At 41.8% G+C, this 23,054-nt stretch overlaps 1 protein-coding gene across 18 annotated transcripts in view; it reads left to right on the forward strand.

Moving 5' to 3' along the window:
* The first annotated feature begins 4,794 nt into the window (after window positions 1–4,794).
* Window positions 4,795–23,054, forward strand: part of syngap1b (synaptic Ras GTPase activating protein 1b) — a 182,259-nt gene continuing 163,999 nt past the window's right edge. For all 18 annotated transcript variants that reach the window (XM_078932581.1, XM_078932592.1, XM_078932588.1 and 15 more), the window contains exon 1: window positions 4,795–5,111. Coding sequence is in view for 15 of the 18 variants with exons in the window: in XM_023964288.2 (XP_023820056.1) it covers window positions 5,090–5,111 (22 nt within the window). In the remaining 3 variants the exon portion in view is untranslated. The remainder of the gene's footprint in view (window positions 5,112–23,054) is intronic.

The following is a 23,054-nucleotide window of genomic DNA, read 5'->3' on the forward strand; positions in this document are numbered from 1 at the left end:
CGTTCCAGCTAATCTAAAGTAAGAACTATCTCTGAATATCGTGTTAGATATATTTTTTTAACAACAAATCAAATACTATCAAGATTCCATTTTTTAATCAATATTAATCGGAGCAGATGTTGTCAGGTGGCTGGTGAACATAGCATCCTCACTTTTACCAAAACTTCAGTGCAGCTGTGAGCACTGATGTGTTATTTTGGTTCCACTTTCTTCATTTTGTGTTTGTTCCTTTATTTAAAAGAAGACACACCTGTAATCAGAGCTTACATTTGTTAAAAAAAAAAGGAAAATAGGTTTTGAAAGAAAATATGAAATATTTTAAAAATCCGGATTAAACAGACTTAAATTCAGGAACATTTTGGAGCAATATGCATATATCCACAAGTGTAAAGATTTTAATTTGGAGTTTTAAGATCAGACTCGAGCAGACATTTTTCAAAATGTAAAAAAAATCCAATCATTAAAGCTGTCTACTGTGAAGTTTGGGCATCAGCCTGTCTCTCTCTGTCCGTTGGCTTAAAAACAAAATTTCTTGTCGGCAGCTTTGATGAAGTCTATAAGAACCAAAAAATTTGGGCTTATAGTTTGTGTAGACTAATGAATTAAATCTATTAGATCTATTTTAAACTCTTTTACAGTTTGTCAAGTTATCTGTCATTTTCCTGCATTAGCTGTTTAAATCAAATGTCTCTGCAGGGATTAAATAACGCAGAAACAGAAGAAGAAAACATTAACATTTGAAATTATATTTGTTTTTATCAGATTAAAAAGATTATTATGTAAAAGAAATTACATTTATGAAAAACTGTTAAAAGAAATTTCAGCTGGATCTTAAGACGCTTTTTTACCTGAAAATGTTCTGCCTCTTTTTAAAGGATGATCATTTGCTGTATTTTTAATTTACACAACAGAAGGAGCTGCACTGAATTTAGAGCTGACATCTTCAGTGACACTGCTATCTGTCCACTTCTTCTGTCCTCCCCTCACACTTTACTTTTGTTCGGTCTAGTTCTCTTTCTCGTTAGCCCAGGTAAGACACTTCTGAAGTCATTTCTGGGAGGGGCTTGATGAGAGGGATACACATGAATGTTTTTGTTGTCTCTTGATGCTCAGACTTCAACCTCACTTCACTCCTTCTGATGCTCAATGTCTAACTTCTTGAATCTCTTGACAGCCTCTCACGGCTGCTGTTGGTTTTCATTCCCTGTGAGCTGCACTGGTGGACTGAGGGCGTGTTCTGGTTTAACCCCGCTATCGTCCCAATGTAAAGTTGGGATGATTTGAACAATTCATGGTGCACTATGCCCTTAAAGTCCCACTCTGATCATCTTTTGCAGCCATGGGAGAAAACACTACCCACCATGGAAGCAACGGTTAGAGGCCGACATCAAGGCAACTCAGAGTGATGTGAGTAAGCTGACAGAGGCTCAAAGAGGTACAATGAGGAAGCAAGTACCTAAGAGATACAGCCCATACCTGAAGCACTGTAAACTGCCAAACAACTAGCCTTAAGCAGCCGCCTAAAGAGGTACACAAGAGACAATGAAGCCAGACGAATAAACAGGCTGTTTGCAACTCAGCTTGCAAAAGTGTACGCTCAGTGGCAGGGTCAAAAAAGCAGAGCAGACCAACCAAGGCTGGAAACTGAACAGTACTGGAAAAGTATATGGGAGAAAGAGACAGCTCATAACAGCAATGCCCAGTGGCTGGTCTCTCTGAGAAAAGAACATAGCAACCTCCCTGAACAGAATCCAGTAACCATCACAGTGGCTGACATCCAAGAAAGAGTCTCAGGTATGAAGAACTGGACAGCACCGGGCCCTGACATGATACATGCCTACTGGCTAAAGAAGCTCACCCACTTCACAAGCGCCTGGCAGCACAAATTAACCAGCTGCTAAGAGATGGGACTCACCCCGAATGGCTAACGGAAGGACGAACGATCCTGATCCAGAAGGATCCCTCAAAGGGTGCAGTCCCACCCAACTACCGGCCCATAACCTGTCTCTCCACAACTTGGCATATGGATCAATACATGAGCATCACACAGAAGGGCATTGGTAGAGACGCCAGAGGAGCCAAACACCAACTCCTGGTTGACAGAACAGTCGCTCAAGACTGCAAGTCATGACACACCAACCTGTGCACAGCCTGGATTGATTACAAGAAGGCCTATGACTCAATGCCACACACGTGGATAACTGAATGCTTGGAGCTGTACAACATCAACAGGACTCTAAGAGCCTTCATAGGAAACTCAATGAAGCTGTGGAAAACCACCCTTGAAGCCAATGGCAAGCCACTTACACAAGTGTCCATCAAATGTGGGATATACCAAGGTGATGCTCTGTCCCCACTGCTGTTCTGCATAGGTCTGAATCCCCTCAGTCAAATAATCAACAAGACTGGCTATGGATACCGACTCAGAAATGGGGCCAACATCAGTCACCTCCTCTACATGGATGACATTAGGCTACAATTCCGCAGGCAAATGGCAACCTGGAGCAGGCAACAAGGAAACCTGCAACAACTAAATACCTCCAATGAGTAAGGCAAGTCCTGAGAGGCCAGCTCAATGGCAAAAATAAGACCCGGGCAATAAACAGCTATGCACTGCCAGTTATCAGATACCCTGCAGGAATAATAAGATGGCCAAAGGAAGAGATACAGACCACGGATGTTAAAACACGGAAGCTCCTCACCATGCATGGAGGGTTCCACCCAAATCCAGCACCCTGAGACTGTATGCTAGCCGCAAGGAACGAGGCCGAGGACTAGTGAGTGTAGAAGCCACTATCTAGGATGAAACATCCAAGATGCATGAGTACATCAAGCTCAAGGCCCCAAATGACAGTGTGCTCAGTGAATGTCTCAGGCAATGGAGAGCAGAGGACACAGTGCTGGAGGACAGATACTAATGGGAGGACAAACCCCTGCATGGGATGTACCACCGGACCATAACTGAAGTGGCTGATATCAAGAAGTCCTACCAATGGCTAGAAAGGGCTGACCTACAGGACAGCACTGAAGCACTCATCCTGGCAGCTCAGGAACAAGCCCTGAGCACCAGAGCCATAGAGGCTCAGACCAGACAAGACCCAAGGTGAAGGCTGTGTAAAGAGGCGCCTGAAACAATCCAGCACATAACTGCAGGGTGTAAGATGCTGGCAGGGAAAGCATACATGGAGCGCCACAATCAAGTGGCTGAAATAATATACAGGATCATGTGTGCAGAATATGGACTGGAAACCCCAAGGTCAAAATGGGAAACACCTCTGAAGGTGGTAGAGAATGAGAGGGCAAAGATCCTGTGGGACTTCCAGATCCAGACTGATAGGATGGTACTGAAGAACCAACCAGACATTGTAGTGGTGGATAAAGAACAGAGGAAAGCCGTTGTGGTGGATGTGGCAGTGCCAAGCGATGGGAACATCAGGAAGAAGGAACATGAGAAACTGGAGAAATACCAGGAACTCAAAGAAGAACTGGAGAAAGCCTGGAAAGTGAAGGTGACAGTGGTGCCTGTGGTAATTGGAGCACTCGGGGCAGTAACCCCCAAGCTGGAGGAGTGGCTACAACAGATACCTGGAAAGACCTCAGACCTCTCAGTCCAGAAAAGCGCCATGCTAGGAATAGCTAAGATACTGCAGGATCCTCAAGCTCCCAGGCCTCTGGTAGAGGACCCGAGCTTGGAGGAGAAACCACCCGCAGAGGGTGAGAGGGGCGTTTTTTTATTTTCATTTTATACAGTACAGACCAAAAGTTTGGAGACACCTTCTCATTCAAAGAGTTTTCTTTATTTTCATGACTATGTAAATTGTAGAGTCACACTGAAGGCATCACAATTGTGAATTAACACATGTAGAATTATAACAAAAAAGTGTGAAACAACTGAAAATATATCATATTCTAGGTTCTTTATAGTAGCCACATTTTGCTTTGATTACTGCTTTGCACATTGGCATTCTCTTCCTGTTATACTTATGTTATACTTTATAAAGTTCTGTTAGCTCTTTTTAATTCGTTTTTTTATTTATTTAGGGTAAATCATTTATTTATTATTTAGCTGTGTGTCAGTTAAAATTTCCAGCTGATTTGAATTTCAAAGGTTTATTCAGAATTTTTTTTCAAATCTTTAGTCACATAAAATCACACACAAAACTAATTTCACTGCTTCATTTCATTTGATCTAGAAATGTATTGAGTTAATCCTTAAACTGTCCTTGCTGGATGCACAGAATGCTATAGTATATTTCAAATTCTTATTGAAATAAGTTTCTTTCCCCACAAATTTCCCACGTGTGGGATCAATAAAGTACTTCTGAATCTGAATAAACTTATTTACTTATACCTTTTTATACCAATTTTTTTTACAGGCCTTGAACTTTGTTGGACAGTAGTACAATACATTATTGTGCTATATAAGATGCAAATAAAATGTAAATGTGAATTTGATGAATTGATAATCAGAGGCTTTTAAGGTGAAAGAGGCTCTTTGGTTCCAATTTGTTTTGTCCGCGTGCCAACTTCTGAACTTTTATTGACTTTTTGTTTGACTTTGATTTGGAAAGTTTCTCCACATTCTAGAACAAAGAGATTCAGGCTTCAGGCTAGTTTCAGCTTCTTATTCGAAAAGTGTGGCGCGTGAATGAAGAGCCGCACGCGCGCGTCAGACCCTGTAGCCCAGGGCCGCGCACTGAACTCCAGCATTATTAGCCAATCTTTTCAGGAGGCGCGCTCACGTGAACTCATCTGCTAAAGATAGGCTCTGGATATTAGGGAGCGTGCGCGCCCACTCACAGGCAGGCGCGTGTGCGCCTAGCCCTCCTCCTCCATCTATCTCCTCTTCCTCCTCCCTCTTTCGCGCGCACACACACTTCAGCGGGCGCGTGCACGCATTTCTGCAACCTGCATGTCGAACCGGCGGATGATGATGATGATGAAGCCCGCTGCGAGCGCAGCGGAATCCCGCGCGCTGCTGCGGCTCTGACCACCGTGCGCCTTTAATTCAGCTTTTTTCTCGTTTCTGTCTGGTTCGGTTCCGCGTGACTTCTGAGCACCGAGAGCGCGCGGTCAGAGCTGCCGGAACATGTCCTATGTTCCCTTTCAAGGTAAGAACGCAGATCCTTTCTTCATCTGTTTTTTTTTTAAATTGAATTAGCACCTCTGCATCTCCTCTCTCCTGTCCTCCTCCCCCGCTCCTCACCTCCCCCTGCCCCCCTCCTCTCTGTCATGTCAAATGTCTGAAGACACCAAATCCGACAGGTGCATCATGCAGATTGTAGATAGGTGGTCACTCCCGCGCGCTCACGCTCGTAGCATGCAGCGCAGCGTGCGTGGCCGTGGCGCCGTGCATGCGGCAGTTCCGGTGCTGTAATCAGGTACGGTAAAGGTGTTCGCTTCTGCCGTGTGCTCCTGCAGGTGCGTTGGTGGAAATTCCCATCCCTGCTGCAGATCAAACTTTGTAGTAAGAGTGGGACACGCGCGTCCCCGGCTGCGGGGTCCTGTGTGGTCGCATGACGGCTGAGATGCCCCCGTCATGATCCACGCTGCAGATCTGCGTCTTACATGTGTGGGATGCAGTCAGCAGCGTGGATGGAGGCCGTCCTGCCTCCCGTTTGTCCAAACTTTGGCCCAGAACGGGAGGCCCCTTTATCCCCATGGTGAGGCGTGAGTGGGTGAATGGCGGCTCAGTGGCTGCTGAGCCAGATCCCCTCTGTGTGGTTCCACTGCAACTGTGACTAACGCTGCATGTGAGCAGACTGCTGCAGTGAGCCGCCTCACATCCATCTAGCAGTCAGATTAGGGTGTCAGTGGTGGGGAGTCCAGACCAGAGTGGCCGGAGCAAAGTTTGGGTGGAGGACTGAGGGGTTTGTGTGAGTGCCTGCCCTGAAGCTGTAGGGTGAGTGCAGAGTGTGGTTGTGTGTGTGGGCTGTGCGACTGTCACTCACACACGTCATGAGGACGTCCTAACCTGGAGCTGTTTGCGGCTGGACCTCCGCCTGACCCGCGAGGCCTCCATCTTTCTCCCTCAGAGTGAAGCAGATGATGGTCTCAAAACCCTCCTGTGCAGCTCTAGAAGTTGGTTGCATAATTTTGGTGAGATGCCACTGAGTGTGCGTGTGAGCGAGCCCACTCTGGGAGTGAATGCCAGGAAACTGCAGGCAGCACCATGGCACACCTTCGAAACCTGCCAGCGATGGCAGTGCTTTTTCATCTCGCTGAAGCAAACCAGCTTTTAGCCTTATCCCGGTTGGGCGGAAGGTGTTTTTTTTTTATCATCACTGCAGTTCAGTCACAGAATGCAGTGGGTTTGTTAGTTATTGAGTCATTCATGTTGAAAAAACATCTTGTTCTACGGTGTAGCATTCAGGTCTCTGCATGTCGTTATATCCAGCTTTCCACAAAGAGGTTTTAATGGTTTAGAATATTTCCTCCTCATTTCATCTTTTTAGGTCCAACTCTTCCAACAACATTTTTTTTAAAACTACAATTTTTATTTAAAAATAATATTTTTCTGAGGAGATGAGAACATTCAGAGGTTGTTTTGGAATGATTGGGGGATGATTTCAAATTAAATTAAAATAAATAACAAATTAAAAGCACTCTCTTTCTTTTGATTTTATAAAAATGTTCAATAAATAAAGGATTGTCAAAGTTGGGGGGGGGCGGGGGCGTGATAAAAATGGTCAAATTAAAATAATTGACAGCAGTCGTGGCATCTCTGGGATTCCATATGTATCACATCAAGCTGGAAAGACGTGACGAGGTGAAAGCATTTTCCTAGATCTACTTTTAAAAAAAGAACATTATTTGTGATTCACTTTTTTTTTGAGAAATGGCAGAAAACTAAACACATTTCAATTTTTTGCTTCCTTTTATGAGCAGAAATTTCTACAATTATAGCATCTCAGTGGGTTAAATGACAAGAATTTTCAAAATAAAAAATAGTGTCTAATTAATCTTCTTGTAAAATTTGCATTGTTTGACTAGAAATGTGGAACTTTCCTGTTAATGCATACATTTACCTTTAAACTTCCTTTTATGTTTTTGTAATTTTAAGGGAAAACTGCTTTTTTGTGACATTACCAGTTTTTTTGATGGAACTTCCATCTTTATATAGTTTAAATTACAAGTTATGTGAAAACGTTTTTTGGATAGAAGTGGATTAACATTTTAATTTTAATCTGAACTGAATCAGTACACCTGATCTAATCTAGGATTTAGCGGCATCTTGTCCTCTCCGGTGGCAGAGAATTCACCATATCCTCTTATGTATCAAGTTGTTTGAGGACAACGCTCTGGAAAGGCTGCTTCCTTATGTCTGAAAATGTTAGAATAAATATCCTGCTTCTCATTTAGCTCAACAGGTAAAGCATGCAGCTCCTCCATACATCGCGCTCCATGGCGATTATGTAACACAGTGTGATATTTATTGCTGCGCGGTGACTCAACATTCAGAGATGAAAGATGTGGTAAGAGGGCATATATTAGTGTGAAATTGATTTATGATAGGATATAGGTCCACGTGTGTGTGTGGGGGGGGTTGGGGGTGGGGGTGGGGGTTGGAGTGGGGGATGTAGATGAGCCCACTCTGATGCTGATAATGTAGCAGGCATTTGCAGTCACGCCAAGAAGCGGCTCACATGAACAGGCAATCAGTGGGAGGCAGGCAGCAGCAGAGACGGGCCTTCCTATCTTGGCACAATCTTTTCCCACCCTAATTCGCTCTCTTAAACTCACCCCCCCCCCCACACACACACACACTCACTTTTCACTGAACCACCCACACATGCATATGACTTTCCACCTCCCCTGCATTCCCCCTCGTGCCCCTCTTTGCCCCCTCTGCGATGGAGGCGAGGTGGACACCAGCGATTTTTTTTCTCTTCCTCTTTACAGTAGTTTGAAACAGCAGCTGCTGCCGAGCATGACCGTCCTTAAAGAGACAGCGCACCGCCAGTGCACTGCAGCACCGCCCCCCCCCCCCCCCCCCTTTCCCTCCATCCCTCTCTTCCTCCGGCGACATAAGGGACTGTCTTACACCCCTCCACGGCTCGGGCTGTGCCAAGAACCATCATCTGTTGGACCATCACTGTGGTGCATGCTTGAAATCCATCTCCATGAGCTGTCACCGGACAGGGCTCATTCAGTCTCCTGAGAGCCTGTGGAGATGTGTTTGCAGCTGCTTTTTTGTGTTGCATCAAAGTCCCCACACAAATTTACCGATTTAATTTATTGATATCATTTGATGCAGAAATGTTGGGTTTCTTCAATTCATTAATAAAAAGCAGAATTAGTGAAACGTGTCGCCGGAGGGCAGTGAAGGAACACAGTCTTCATCTCAACCTCTAGTTGTCCAGGAAAAAGTACTGGGAACAGCGGACATATTTCTGACATAACCCGTAAAATCCAGCCTCTTTTTATAAACTAAATAAGTACACACACACAAAAAAAACAAGGAGACCAGGGTTTAGAAAATGAATCAACATCATTTGATTGATTTTTACTCAAAAAATCATTATCGGATCATCAAATTATGAAATCAATTTCTCTTTCAAGTCATTTCTGTTACTATCTCAGGAAAAACCATCTTACATATGGTTTTTAATTACCGCTACATCTCTGTAAGTTCTACATCTGTTGAGTTGAAATCACTTTTTGTATGCTATTTTTAAAACAAAAGTAACTTAATCTTAATGCTAATTAAACGATTAAGCTATGGAAATCATCAGATTCAGTATTTCTGCAAAATACTGTGATGCTTGTGCTTAAAACCAGGCTGTACACATGTCTGAGAACAAGTGGACACGATGTTCTCACAGGCTGGAGTTTGTTCTGCCACACAGACAGTCATGTAATGAGTTAAAGGACAGACAGGAATGTTGTCTTTACTTTGCTAAATGTCTTAATATAGAAGTTTTAATAATATCTGCATGACAATTTGTAATGTACTTGCATGTTTTTGAAGCAAAGCAACAACGATTGCCGGTGTAAACCACTTGTGATCAGAAAAAGAGAGAAAAACGGCGTCCCCAAATGTCCCGACATAAATATGCCGCCCTGAAGAGGTCGCTCAGCCTTTATTGACCATCACCTTCGTGCGACATGATGCTCCGCTACAGTTAGATGGAGAGACTAATTTACAACTTTACTGCAGCTGAATCAGCTCAGGCAACAGAATATAGAAAATAAGACGTTGACGGTGATAACTTCGGTGACCTTAAGACCAACTGAGTAGAGATATAACTGAAGAATTGTTCAGGGGCAACATTTCACATTTACCAGGTGGTATATTAGGGGTCTGATTAATGTTTAAAGCACTTCAGCCTCTCCTGGTACCAAAGATGGAAGAAAATAACAGAAAAATAGAAAAGCGCTGCTTGTATCTAAAAACTCTTTTCACATAACAAAAAAAAAGATAAAGGAGATTCATGTAAAAACTCAAAAACCTCCCGTTCAGCTTAAGATGCAGAATGCATCAAATCATTTTTCACGATCTACCTCAAAGGGACCATGAAGTGGAGCAGTTCACAACCTGGACTTGACATAAAAGTTTAGCTACTGTTGCAGCAAATCTAGATTCTGCTGAAGATATTCCTGAAGTAGAGCCAAACACACAAGTTGTTGGTTTCTTACAAAGCAAGAACATAAACATTTAAAGTGAAGCCAGATCTACCAAAAAAAAATAAATCTTTAAAAAAACGAAACCAACTATCAATGTAAGATTTACGAGCAGAAAATGTTTCTTTGACATCAATAGTTCACGTTTTTCTTAGTGTCAGGAACAAAGAAACATTCAGTAATCATTCCTTAAAAAAGTATAGAAAGGGATGATGGGAAATGAATGCAGGCATTCTCCTATTGACAATAAATGAGAACTGGACTGAACAACCCTCACCTCTCGCGTTTCAAACAGGACGTACCGGTGTGGGTACCGGATCGACTCGGGCTGCCAGATCTTCTCGGGGTCCTTCGACCAATGCTGACGTCACCCTACGGCAACACCAGTTGGACAAACTACTCAAACTACTTAGCGATTTTACTACTTAGATAGATAGATAGATAGATAGATAGATAGATAGATAGATAGATAGATAGATAGATAGATAGATAGATAGATAGATAGATAGATAGATAGATGACTTTATTAATCCCACAATGGGGAAATTTCATAATATTAATTTTTAAATTTTAAATTTCATAAACAGAACATATTCAAATATGTTCTGTTTATGTTTTAAAGGGAGAAACATTGGCAATATAATCGTATTTTTCCTATTTGAGCAAATGTATGACTGTATAAAAACAATATTTATTTATGGTGTGCAGTCTGGTTTAATTCTCCCAAATGTCAGTTTTCCTTTTTTTCATCTCAGAAAAAAACATTGTCATATTGATAACTATAATCAAAAGGAGCAGCCTACAGTCCTAAGCATTAATCGAATTCCACACAATGGAATTACAGAACTTCATCGGATTTAACAGTTATAATTGCAAAGTTTATATCTCCTGTTTAAAACTTGTTGAAAGCCTTAAAAAACTAATTACTAACACAGCACACTTTTCTTGCTCAATTTTTATTTGTTCTTCATGTTTTATCAAAACAAACAAACAACCAAAAAAATGGCGATGTAATAGTCATCCATGTTTCTCACGAATAACGGAAAATTATAGTATTATCATTCACCGTAACTGTAACTGACCAATCACTATCGTATAAGTCATCGTGCAAACTTACAGCCAATCAAATAGTGTCACGTCATTATTGGTCTAAGGACCCTGAGAAGATCTGGCAGCCCGAGTCGATCCGGTACCCACACCGGCTTGTCCCAAAAAGCAGAATACCCATAGACTTTATTGAGAAACAAACAGCTGTTACTTAGTCAATGTCTTTGTCAGAATCACCGTTCTTGCTCTTCTACCTTTTCTTGTTAATCCTAATTTTTTGCTGTTATTCAAGTTATAAACTGACCAATCAGATGCCTCCACAAAAGCAGGTGGTGTTCGAAGCAGTTGACAAATTCTCCCTAGCCTATTTGTATAAACCCCTTTTTGTTGTATTATTTTTATTTATTTGTTACATTTAGTGTGTGTGAGAAGGGAAAGTGGAAGAATGTGAGAGGGGTGGCGGGTGGAAGGGAGTAAAGGGAAGAGAAGTGAGAAAGTGGGGGATACAAGTACTGATTTGAATAAGTTAATATTTTAAGCTGTTACAATTATACCAGATCTGCTGGAAAGACAAATATTACATCAAAGGTGAAATTCTGACACGAAGATGAGCGGAAAACATCTGTCCATCAATACACTGTGGGTTAGGAGGAGGGATGAAGCAGACAGGGAGCAGTGTGCACGTGCACGTGTATGGAGTCCTATACTGTTCATAATTAAATAAATAAATATTTAATTAAATAAATAAATATGACCTCATGCAAATACACAATAAACCAATAAATATCTCATAAATATATTAAAAAAAACATGAAATTGTGAAAAACCTGCACACAGATTTTAAATTAGCCATTATATTATTCCATATATTTCATTTTGCTTTAAAAACCTGTTCCATTATTTTAAAACAGCATTTTAAAATATTCATTTTTAATCATGTTGAATATTATTATAATTCTGTCTTTTTTCAGAAGCTCGTATTTCATAATCAATATTTTCCAAAGTAGCTTTGTTTTTATTTCATGTTGCTGTTTTTCACAATGACTTATTTATTTCATGAAGTGCTTTTTTAGGAGAATGGGTCTGTCTGTCAATCAGTGAAAGTGGGCGGGATCTAAACGTTCATTGGCTCATCCATGGAAATCGACTCATATTTCTCGATACCTGCTTAGCGCTGTGCCAGTCAGAGAGATTACATGTTTCAGCGATATCCGCGCGGCTTTGCTGACATTACAGATCAAATAGAGACAAACAATCTGTCTGCTGCAGAAGATGCAAACAGGGACGACTCTGTTTTTGTAGTTTGAGGATTTGTGTAGACCAAACCACAGAGGAGCTCCGGTCGTCCACCTCTCGAAGTCCCCGGTTGAAACACTCCTCATTCTTACGCCATTCACTCATAGCTCACATCGTGCCTGATGTCGGCTCGCAGGAGGTGAGGTGGCGGACCGACAGTCAGACCAGGCAGCTGCGCAAAGCGGGACAAGCCTGCTCAGGCCTCCTGAACCTTATGATATATTTCTATTTTCAATGAGACAATGATTATAATCAGGTCCTTTGATTTTATTTTTCCCTCTCAGGGAACATGTTGAACCTTTCCTGCGATGATGTCTCTGACATCTTAACACTCTCCATGTGCATTGTGCATCCATGCATTGTTACTGAGATAAGCACAAGCAACCGCTCCATGTGGCTATCAGGCTAAAAACATTAGCTGGTAGCCCCTCCCATTGGCGGCATGTTGCGTTCATGGAACTCTAGTTCATAGAAGCTTAGTGGAACTCCAACAACCACTCAGCCTAACTTAGGCCACTACTAGATGTTAATTAGAAGATGAAAATTGCCGAACCGACCACAAAATCACCCGAATTATGCACACTCACCCAAAGCCACTTTTATCCAAAAATTTAGAACCAAAACTGCCCAATTTATGGTAACACTGTGGATGTGTTGAGGTGCATACTCCCCCTAGTGTTGAGGGGTGTACATTGCGCCATCACGTTTGCTGAAGCATCTTCGATCGATGTAGTCTATGGAAGCGATTATGTAGCATAAATAAAAAGCAAAGTCAAAACCAGAAATGCTTTTTCATTTTCAAAATGAAAAAGCATTTTTTGACTCAAAAATATAATGAAAAAGCAAACCACCAAAATGCTTTTTCATTTCCGTCCTTAACACAGCTTATTCTGTCACTTAATTAAAATTAAAATGAAAATGGTATTTGACATTTCATTTTCAAGACATTCTCTGGTAAATGTGTAGCATAATTCATTTAGAAATGTCTAATTTGACATTCAAAATGGATTAATAGAAATGCTTTTTAATTTTTAAAATGAAGCTGCATTTTCTGACTCAAAATTAAAAAGAAAAAGCAATACTTCAAAATGCTTTATCATTTTATACTTCAAAACAGCTTTTTCTGTCACTTAATTAAAATGATAAATAAAATAGTATTTGACATTTCATTTTCAAAAAGGTCCCTGGTAAATGTGTAGCATAATTAATTTAAAAAATGTCTAATTTGACAATTAAAATGGATTAACAGAAATGCTTTTTAATTTTTAAAATGTAGCTGCATTTTTTGACTCAAAATTAAAAAGAAAAAGCAATATTCCAAAATGCTTTTTCATTTTATACCTAAAACCGCTTATTCTGTGTCATAAGTAAAACGAAAATGCAAAGAGGGGATTGCATTTGCATTTTAACATCCACCCCGCGCACCTTGTCACAATATTTATTTCGAAAAAGCATTAGCAGAGGGGAGGCGGGGCGATGACGTCACTGCTTTCTCCGTGTGTCCGGCTGCTGACTGACGCACACACACGCACCAGGAGCAGACTGTGTTAGCGGCAAAGACGAGGGTTTTGTGATGGTTGTGAACTTCTGATGAGTTTCCACAGCTTCTCAGGACTAAGTAGCTGCATGTCTGCCTTCTGCGGTCCTCCTCCGGACTCACCGCGGACAAGCTTTTGTTCTTCGGACTGCCAGCTGCCTTCGCACAGCGGAGCGCGAAGCTCCCGACGATCGCTGAAGGCGGAAATGCTGCTGCGATCTGAGAAACCATCATATGAATTTGTGTTTCCAGTGGTGTCCAGAACAAAATAAAGACTGATTCCCACATATTTACACATTTATCTGCAGCTTTGCGGTGAATTTGCAGGTGGCAACAAACAGTAAATTCACCATTTTCAATACCATTTTCATTTTCAATACAAATACCATTTTCATTTTAATTTTAATTAAGTGACAGAATAAGCTGTGTTGAGGACGGAAATGAAAAAGCATTTTGGTGGTTTGCTTTTTCATTATATTTTTGAGTCAAAAAATGCTTTTTCATTTTGAAAATGAAAAAGCATTTCTGGTTTTGACTTTGCTTTTTATTTATGCTACATAATCGCTTCCATAGTAGTCAGGGTGCTGCTGCTCATGTCTGAGTAAAGGAGTAGCCAATCACAAAAATGTCTCCGCCTTGTCTAGTTTGATTGACAGACAGACCCATTCTCCTGAAAAAGCTCTTCATGAAATAAATAAGCCATTGTGAAAAACAGCAACATGAAATAAAAACAAAGCTACTTTGGAAAATATTGATTTTGAAATACGAGCTTCTGAAAAAAGACATAGAATTATAATAATATTCCACATGATTAAAAATGAATATTTTAAAATGTTGTTTTACAATAATGAACAGGTTTTTAAAGCAAAATGAAATATATAGAATAATACAATGGCTAATTTAAAATATGTGTGCAGATTTTTCACAATTTCATGTTTTTTTATATATATTTATGAGAGATTTATTGGTTTATTGTGTATTTGCATGAGGTCATATTTATTTATTTAATTAAATACTTATTTATTTAAGTATGAACAGTATAGGACTCCATACACGTGGGGGTGGAGATACATGCATGCTGCCGAAGTGAACCGTGTGTTCATAAGGGGAACCAGATCCTCTCCAGCCCTACCGGGGTGTGGCCATTTAACGGGCTCACTCCCGATTGGAGAGAGTGGCTGCCATAAAAATGTAGAGGACGTCTGGTTGCAACATGGCCACTGATTACTGCAGAAAAATGGCGACTGAATCAAATTCCTTTGGTTGGAACCAGAAACAAGGCATTTTCTATGGGTGACATCACACGCGATACGTCCAGTTATATATATTATACAGTTGTCAGATAAATTCCTCTAAACCAGGGGTGTCAAACTCATTTTCACCGAGGGCCACATCAGCATAGTGTCTGTCCTCAAAGGGCCAGATATAACTTATCCATGCAACTAAATGTAATGAAAAATAAATGTAACTATTCCTTAATGTTAAATAACTCATTGTTTGTTTATTATACCTTTTTAAAGTGACAATTACAGTTGCATGGAAAAAACACATGTTACTCTAGCATAAATCCTTTTAAATTTGATTCTGTCAGGTTAGGTTAAATTTTATTTTAAGAAATTAAAAACTTTTATGCTCTCGTGGGCCACATAAAATGACATGAGGGCCCACATTTGGCTTTTGGGCCTTGAGTTTGACACATTTGCTATAGACAGTAAAGAAAAACACAGTAAGAGACCACACCAACAACAAGCAAAGTTTCTTGTGCACAAGGGAGACAAACATCACCCCTTTTCTCTCAAAGGAATGCTGCTCTCTGTGCTCCTTTTATTGAGAATACAAGTGGGAGGTTACAACGTACAAGCAGAAAAGTTCATTAGGGGTGTCGTTTAATGAACATTTTGGGCAAGTTTTCAGTTCAAACAGCATCCTTCCTTATCTGTTAAGGACAATGTGTCGTAAAAAAAAACCCCATCTCCGTTTGGGGTAAGAAGTGGGCAATCAAACGCTGAAGAACTGTTGCTTAAAAGGCAAAAAGCTCATCTGTAAACTACAGCTTGAATTAGCATTTAAAAAGACATTTAAACAACGATAAAAATCAAAAGTCACTGCTTACCCCCCACCAACAGTCCCATCCACGACCCAGAGGGGAAATTCTAATAAACTCCTGCCCGCTCTCCAGAAATTATGTCCTTGAAAACAAAGTGTTATGATAGAAACATGATTAAAAGTCGACTAGGAACGTTTTGATAATGGTTCAAAAGATGGTCGAAGTTTTAGGATGAGTCTTAAAATTTGAGTCACAAGTGTAAAACTTTTAAAACTTGATGTCAGAAGTCCTCTTCTTTGGTAAAGTCTGGGAAAGTCCTCAGATGGTTTTGGAGCTGCAGCGTTACACAAACTGCTTCGTCTACACAAGGAACATAAAAGCTTTTGCCCAAATGTGTGTCTTTGTATAGAATCGATGTTGTTTCTTTGTCTGCTGATCCGGTTCTCTGTGTTTTGCTGTCTCCACACACTAAATGATTTAAAAAAAAAAAAAAAAGCTCAGATCCTCATCCCCTAAGAGTCTTAAGTGCTTTGTTGTCCTGGCAGCATCCACAGCATCATGGGTTTTTGAATTCATCTGCTCTTTGGATGGGTGGGCAGTTCAATCCTGCTGCAAAGCCAGGTTGGGGTGACTCAACGGGCTTGTGCAGAGCACACAGAAGGCCTTGGCTTTTGATTGATCTTGTCAGGATTCAGCTAAAAGGTCAGGACGCGCTCCGGAGCCAATCAGACGCCCGGCGGCTTGGAATAAGCATCTCCCTCTGGATTGGCTCATAAGACTTGAATGCATGATGTCATGCCATCCCATGCATGCCCATGCTTCACAGCTGAAACGCGCAGAGGCAGGTCCCAGTGCCGATGTGAGAGTTGTGAGTCAGCCTGTGGCTGGATGGAAACTTTTTTATCTTTAACATGGTTTACCTGCACAAAGCTGCAGCAGTGACGTTATGTAAGAGCTAAACTGATTTTATTTTGTAACTTTAACTCAAACCCTACAATTGCTCTAAAATCACTCAAATGTAAAAAAAAGATAGTCTTTCTCTGTGTTTTTTGGTGTATTTAATCTAATAAAACCAAATATCTATTAAACCAATGAAATAGGATTTTCCCTGTTTCTTTTAGCTTTTACATTTTAAAAAGCATTTTACATTTTTGTGAATTTGGGTTGCATTGAAAGGCTAACTAAGGATTGCTGGTTTGACCGTTGTACAATTGTGGCCTTCCATATGACAATACATTTTCATTGTGGGCTATTTTATTTTATCGTTCATGATGATGGGGTCTAATTAGAGCTATCCAGTTAAGATGCTTTTTCTATTTTCTCTTCATGTGACCATTTTTGAGAGTTAGTTTGTCCTTTTGGATGAAGGAGATGCTGCATTTTTCTTCTGTTTGGCTCTTTTATTTTGAAAAACCCTCACCTCTGCCTTTTTCTTTGGTTAATTTTGTAAATGTAGGTAAAATGTTTCTGTTTAACAATGATTGACTGAAAATTTTAACCAATAAATCTGTTGTGTTTTATTCCACATCATCCAGAAGTAGTCTTCTGTGTTATTTTACGAAAAAAAACATCTTAAATTTCAGTTAAATTCTTAATTAAAAGAGAACACCATAACCAAAATGATCAGTGGCACTTATTCACAAAAATTTGACTGGAAAAAAAAAAAAAATAAAGAAAACCTAAAAACCTTTTGAAATAAATTGATCATAATTATTAATTTTCCTCACTAAAGCTTTTGCTCTTATGTTCTAGTTTAAGTGAATTGCATAAAAAGGTTTAAAATGTCTATAATTTTCAAAGAACAAAAATATCAATTTTCCAAATTTCAATACTGACAGTTATGAACAATGTGAAATGAAAGGTGAAGCCAATTACTGTAGCAATTTTCTTCTTAAAATAAACAAACAAACAAAAAAATTCAGTTATGACATTTTCTGTAAAAATGAAGCACACGTAATCTTGTCAAGTTACAAATTTATACATTTTTAGACAACATCCCCAGGGCCAAAGAAAACGAAGGTCCAAGCAGTCCAACCACGGCAGGAGTCTTCATCGGGTGAAGAGCATCAATAAATCAATGCAGCATCAGTGCTGTGTCCCCATTTATATGCAGGACCCACTGAAATGGCTAGATTGCTGCCCCCGGCCCATGTCAACAGCCCTCTTCAAGTGTCCGCACTGTTTCTGTACAATTTCTAACGACCGGGTGGTAGCAGTGGGACAGCAGCAGAGGGGCGGGGGGTGGGAGGCAGTCTGAAATCGGCAGATTATCGGATGATTTTGGGGACCTCGGAGATCTTCCTATCAGTCAATTGTTGCCTTCAAATCTGCCCAGCGGCCACTGAGCGATGTCAAGAAATCGTCCGGTGGTTGTAAAATTGTAACTTTTTCTTAAAACCTCTGCATTTACTCGCATACCACCCTGATTCGTCTAGGGCTTTATGGGGATGGTCTGGTGGAGGGGGGCACGGCTAAACATCCGCGCTGGGGGGGTCGATCGATTGGAAAAGGTTACTGCGTGGCGACGGGGGTGGGGGGCAACCAGAAGATTTTGAGTGTGTGTGCGAGAGTGCATGGGTGGGACAGACCTGGGGGCTGGCTCACCGGGATCCTCTGGGGCTCTCCCTCCCCATCGCAGAGTGGGGAGGGCATTAGGGCATTAGGGGGGGTATGGAAGGAGGGGTCAGATAATACGGTGGGTGAGGAGGGTTGTAGAGGGTACAGTAGTGTGTGTGTGTGTGTGTGTGTGTGTGTGGGGGGGGGGGGGGGGGGGGGGGGGGCTGTGTTTGCGCGGTGATGTCTGGGTTGCTTGGGTCGGGTGCCTGGGGGCCACAGGACAGGCCGGGTCCGCCTATGCCTCCCAGTGCCGGGGGGTGGTCCCCTCCTCCCCCTCTCCCGGGCTGCTTGGGTCTCGTCGCCTGGGGCGCTCCCGGCCTGGGGGTCTCTCCTCTCCCCCCTCTCCTGGTCTGGTTGGTCAGGCTGGGTATGATCTGGTTCCCCTTATGAACACACGGTTCACTCCAGCAGCATGCATGTATCTCAACCCCCACGTGCACACTGCCACACTGCTCTCTGTCTGCTTCATCCCTCCTCCTATCCCACAGTGTATTGATGGACGGATGTATTTCGCTCATCTTCGTGTCAGAATTTCACCTTTGATGTAATATTTGTCTTTTCAGCAGATCTGGTATGATCGTTACAGCTTAAAATATTAACTTATTCAAATCAGCGCTTGTATCCCCCACTTTCTCCACCTCTCTTCCTTTTATTGTCTCCCATCACCCCCCCCCCCTCACACTCTTCCCCTCTCCCTCCCTACACACACTAAATGTAACAAATAAATAAAAAAAAATAAAAAACAAAAAGGGGTTTATACAAATTTACTGTCTGGTTTTTCGAAGATAAACAACCTCTTTTTGTGATAGTAAAACCTGTCCAACACAAAAGGCCTTCAGCTCTAATCTGTTTGCTCAGTTGTTGGACAGAACAAGTTAAAAAAAAAACCTCTGCATCCACAGCACAGTAAGTATAAATGTGACTGCTGCTTCCTGGTTGTAAATGCCACCATGTGGCCACCTGCCGCTTGGTGGCATTTTGGGATAATCTCACTGGTATGCAAACATCGGACTTTAAATTCATCCTTTCCACTTAAATCCTTTTCTTCCTTTAAAAATGTGTTGCTTGTGCTCATGCAGACCCTTTTGATCCTCCACTGTTTGCAGTCACGTTTGCTTTTGCCCCATTTTTGGTTTCTGGCATCATTTTGACAAGAACTCGAGCGCTGAGAGGCCCTCAAAGGAGTGCTCCTCCCATGGGTCCTTCCCTCAGGCTTTTCCTCTTAACAGTTTTAGTCAGGGTGGTGCGACGCTCTCATCCTCCTCTTTCTTTACTGCACGGGTGGAGAGGTGGACATGTTTGGAACAAATTGCACTGAAGCTGCGATTTAACTTTGACAGAACTCAGACTTGCTGAGGATCTTTTGTCATAAAGAAATGCCAAACATGCGTCTTAGAAAATAATGTTTTTGAGTCTATTGTTTGTGCGATCACATATCACTTGGAAAAAACTTCTACAACCTTTTTTCTCTGTCTCCTTAACTTAATGGTTAAAAATGAGCGAAAGTTAAGGAAATCTTCACATTTAATCATTTCCAATCATAGATCCCTGTTTGCCATAAGTAGAGTTTGGACTCATTGAAAAAAATGCAAAAATCAAAAATGAAGGTTTCTGTTAACTTCATGTTAGAAGTGATGCAACCTGAAATGTTGCAGTTCATGGAGTGACCACTGGATGCAGGTTTTGGTAAAGAACGCTTTTCTTTAGACTTTCATTCTGGTGTTAAAAACCTCATAAATGCTCAATTGTGACCTTGTCCAGCAGTTTTGATTTGATTAAAGACTCTCTGGTGATTTAATAAGAAAATTAAACTTAAAATATGACTTTATTCACAATCATTGTGAATCAGGAACAGACAAAAAAAAAAATGATCATGTTTGTGACAGAAAAAATGCTGGGCAGGACCACAAGCTCCCCGCTCCGCTCCATTCTGATACTCTGCTTGCAGACAAATAAATCCATGTGTGTCTTTGTTTTCCTCGTCTGAACTGGTTTCTGGCTCAAAACTGTACGCCTGATGGCTCCAATATTGCTCGCCATTTTTGTTGCATTGCTAATGTTAGGTTGAGGTTGTGAGGGGCTGTAAGCTAGCAGGACAGAGTGTAAACATGGAGCTCTCAGCAGTGGGAAGGGGAAGGAGGGTGGGGTTGCTCTTTGCCAACAGTCCTACATACAACTAACAGGGAATTTCCAATAAACTCCTGCTGCTCTGCAGACACTAAGTCTTAGGAAATGACACATTTTTTCTCTCCATCCATCCATCCATCCATCCATCCATCCATCCATCCATCCATCCATCCATCCATCCATCCATCCATCCATCCCACCATCCATCCATCCATCTTCCTCCGCATATCCGGGACTGGGTCACGGGGGCAGCAGTCTAAGTAGAGATGCCCAAACTTCCCTCGCCCCAGCCACTTCCTCCAGCGCCCCTGGGAGGACCCCAAGGCGTTCCCAGGCCAGCCGAGAGACATAGTCTCTCCAGCGTGTCCTGGGTCTTCCTTGGGGGCTCCGCCCAGTGGGACATGCCCGGAACACCTCTCCAGGGAGGCGCCATGACCGGGGTTTTGCCCGCCGAGGCACCCGCCCACGACTGCCACCCAAATCACATTGCACCGGCCCCTTTTTAGGTCTCCAATGGGTGGTGGGCCCATGGGAGAGTGGTCTCACTGTGCCTGACCGGGGCCCGTGGGAAAAGCCCCGGTCACCAGGCACTCGCCTGCAAGCCCCAACCCCGAGCCTGGCTTCAGAGTGGGGCCCCGGTGACGCCAATCCTCCTGGATTTGAACGTGGATCATAAGATGATCAGAGTGGGGCAATTTACTTGTGAGTTTAAAGTTCTCTGCTAATTTCTGTTTTTTTAGTAGCATTTTTTTTGACTCAGCAAAGCTCTTTATCAAGTATTGAGTACAATATCAGTCAGCTTCACCTCAGATAAAAGATTTTTTTATTATTAAAAGATAAATCAAGTCCACTTGAAAGTTTCTCAACCTACTACTTTGATGGAATCTACCCAGATGAATGAGAATCCACACAGACAGCTCTCGGTGTACCTTGTCCAACTCAATCATCTGTTCTTGGAACATCGTTGATGTGGGCGGAGCAAATTCTGCTCAATGTGCTGGTCTTTCTTCGGGCACCATATTTTGCTGTTGATCCTCTCAGTGATGTTAGAAATTCTCAGTCAAATGAATTAATATTTATGGAGAAAAGTCTGACAAACAGACAATTTCTAAGCAGAACGGCAATATAGACAAATAAAAAGAGTTATAAGAAACTCAATACATGAGCAGGAGCTTTCCGTAAAAAAGAAACTGGGACAGCAACGTTAGTGTTGAGTAATTATCATGAAGTAGAAACATCTGACAGTCAGTTCTCTCTCTGGACTGGTGCTGAGTTCTGAGTCAGGACATACATGGATGTAGTTTGGAGTTTGGCAGCAGCCCCTCTAAGCAGGGCGACCTGGGATCGATCATCTCCTGGACCGGCTGTACGTTTGCGTGGGTGATCTCTTACTTCCTCCCACACCAAAACGAGTGGAGGCTCTACATCTCTGATAGTTATGAATGCGAGCATGAGTGGAAGCCTGACTAACTGAGCTCAATCTGCGACGAACTGGCCGCTTGCCCGCTGTTCCGCCATCTGCCCAGTGTATGCAGGGATATGTTGTAGCCCAGGTACATCGTCATAAAAATGTAAAGCATTTGATTTTCTGCTTTTTGTCTCAGTCCATCAGTTTTTCTTTGCACGTTATCACTGTTTTTGTCTTTATTTATGTTTCAAACTTAATTTTCTGTGTTATTATGAAAGCATGACACCATATTTCTCCTGTTTCCTTTTCACCTGGTTCAACTTCCTGCTTTTGACTTGTTCATGTCTGAGGCCCTTCTTTAGTAGCTCATTTGTTAAAAACTTTCCCACAATTACCTTTTCACCTGACTCAGGTGAGGTTTTATCAAATCAAATCATTGATTTTAAAATTTTTAAAAACATTTGTCATAAACAGAAAAATATCATGCATTTTACGTGAAATTAGCATTGACTGTACAAAATAGTGGACGAATCGAGGCGAGACGTCGACCATAGAAAATGCCTTTAATCCAGCTCTCGGAAAATGAGGCGAAATCTCTCACCATTGCCTCCCGATAACGGGCGCCGCCATATTAAAACCAGTCGACAGTGATTGGTCCGAGTCGCTCTGAGTTAGGGACAATAATAGACAACAATAGCTGCCATAGATACGATGACTCAGAGCGTCTCAGACTGATCCCTGTCAACTGGTTTCAACATGGCAGCGCCCATATCAGGAAGCAATGGTACTTTCTATTTGGGAAGGGTTGAGCTGTCCATTGTTCTTGCAGTTGGTAGTAATAAGAGTTTTCTCTTTAACGGGTGTCTACTCCTCTTTTTCTTTTTTGAAGAAGAGAAAATCTCCAGACATCAATCTTTAGTACTTCCTGGTTTGTGCTGAATCCAGAAAAATAAGGTGGTAGTCATGGATACAATATATCAAAGGTGGGTAAACGTGATCATCCAGGTGGGCTTTGTTCACATGAGGAGGGATGCTGATAAATGTTCCCACCCTCATCCGTTTTGGTGAAATCTAAAGGCTGAAATTGCAACGGCTGGTCACCTGGAGGCATGACACAAGCTCTGACCAGGCGGGAAAGGAAAACTGAACTATAGAAATGACCAGACACATCTACATAAAACTGCACATTTCTCAGTCTGCTTGCATTCACACTAAAGGGAACCACACCAGAGTTCGTTTGCAAGTAAGTAATGTGAAGAGTTTGGTCCAAACCAGAGGTCAGGGAAGCTTTCACACCTTCCAAACTGAGAGGACCATCAGAGAAAAGCAGCTCTGGTTTGAGTCCAACCAGG

Source organism: Oryzias latipes, chromosome 16 (assembly GCF_053564925.1).
Source record: "Oryzias latipes strain Hd-rR chromosome 16, Olatipes_Hd-rR_3.1".
Lineage (NCBI taxonomy): Eukaryota > Metazoa > Chordata > Actinopteri > Beloniformes > Adrianichthyidae > Oryzias > Oryzias latipes.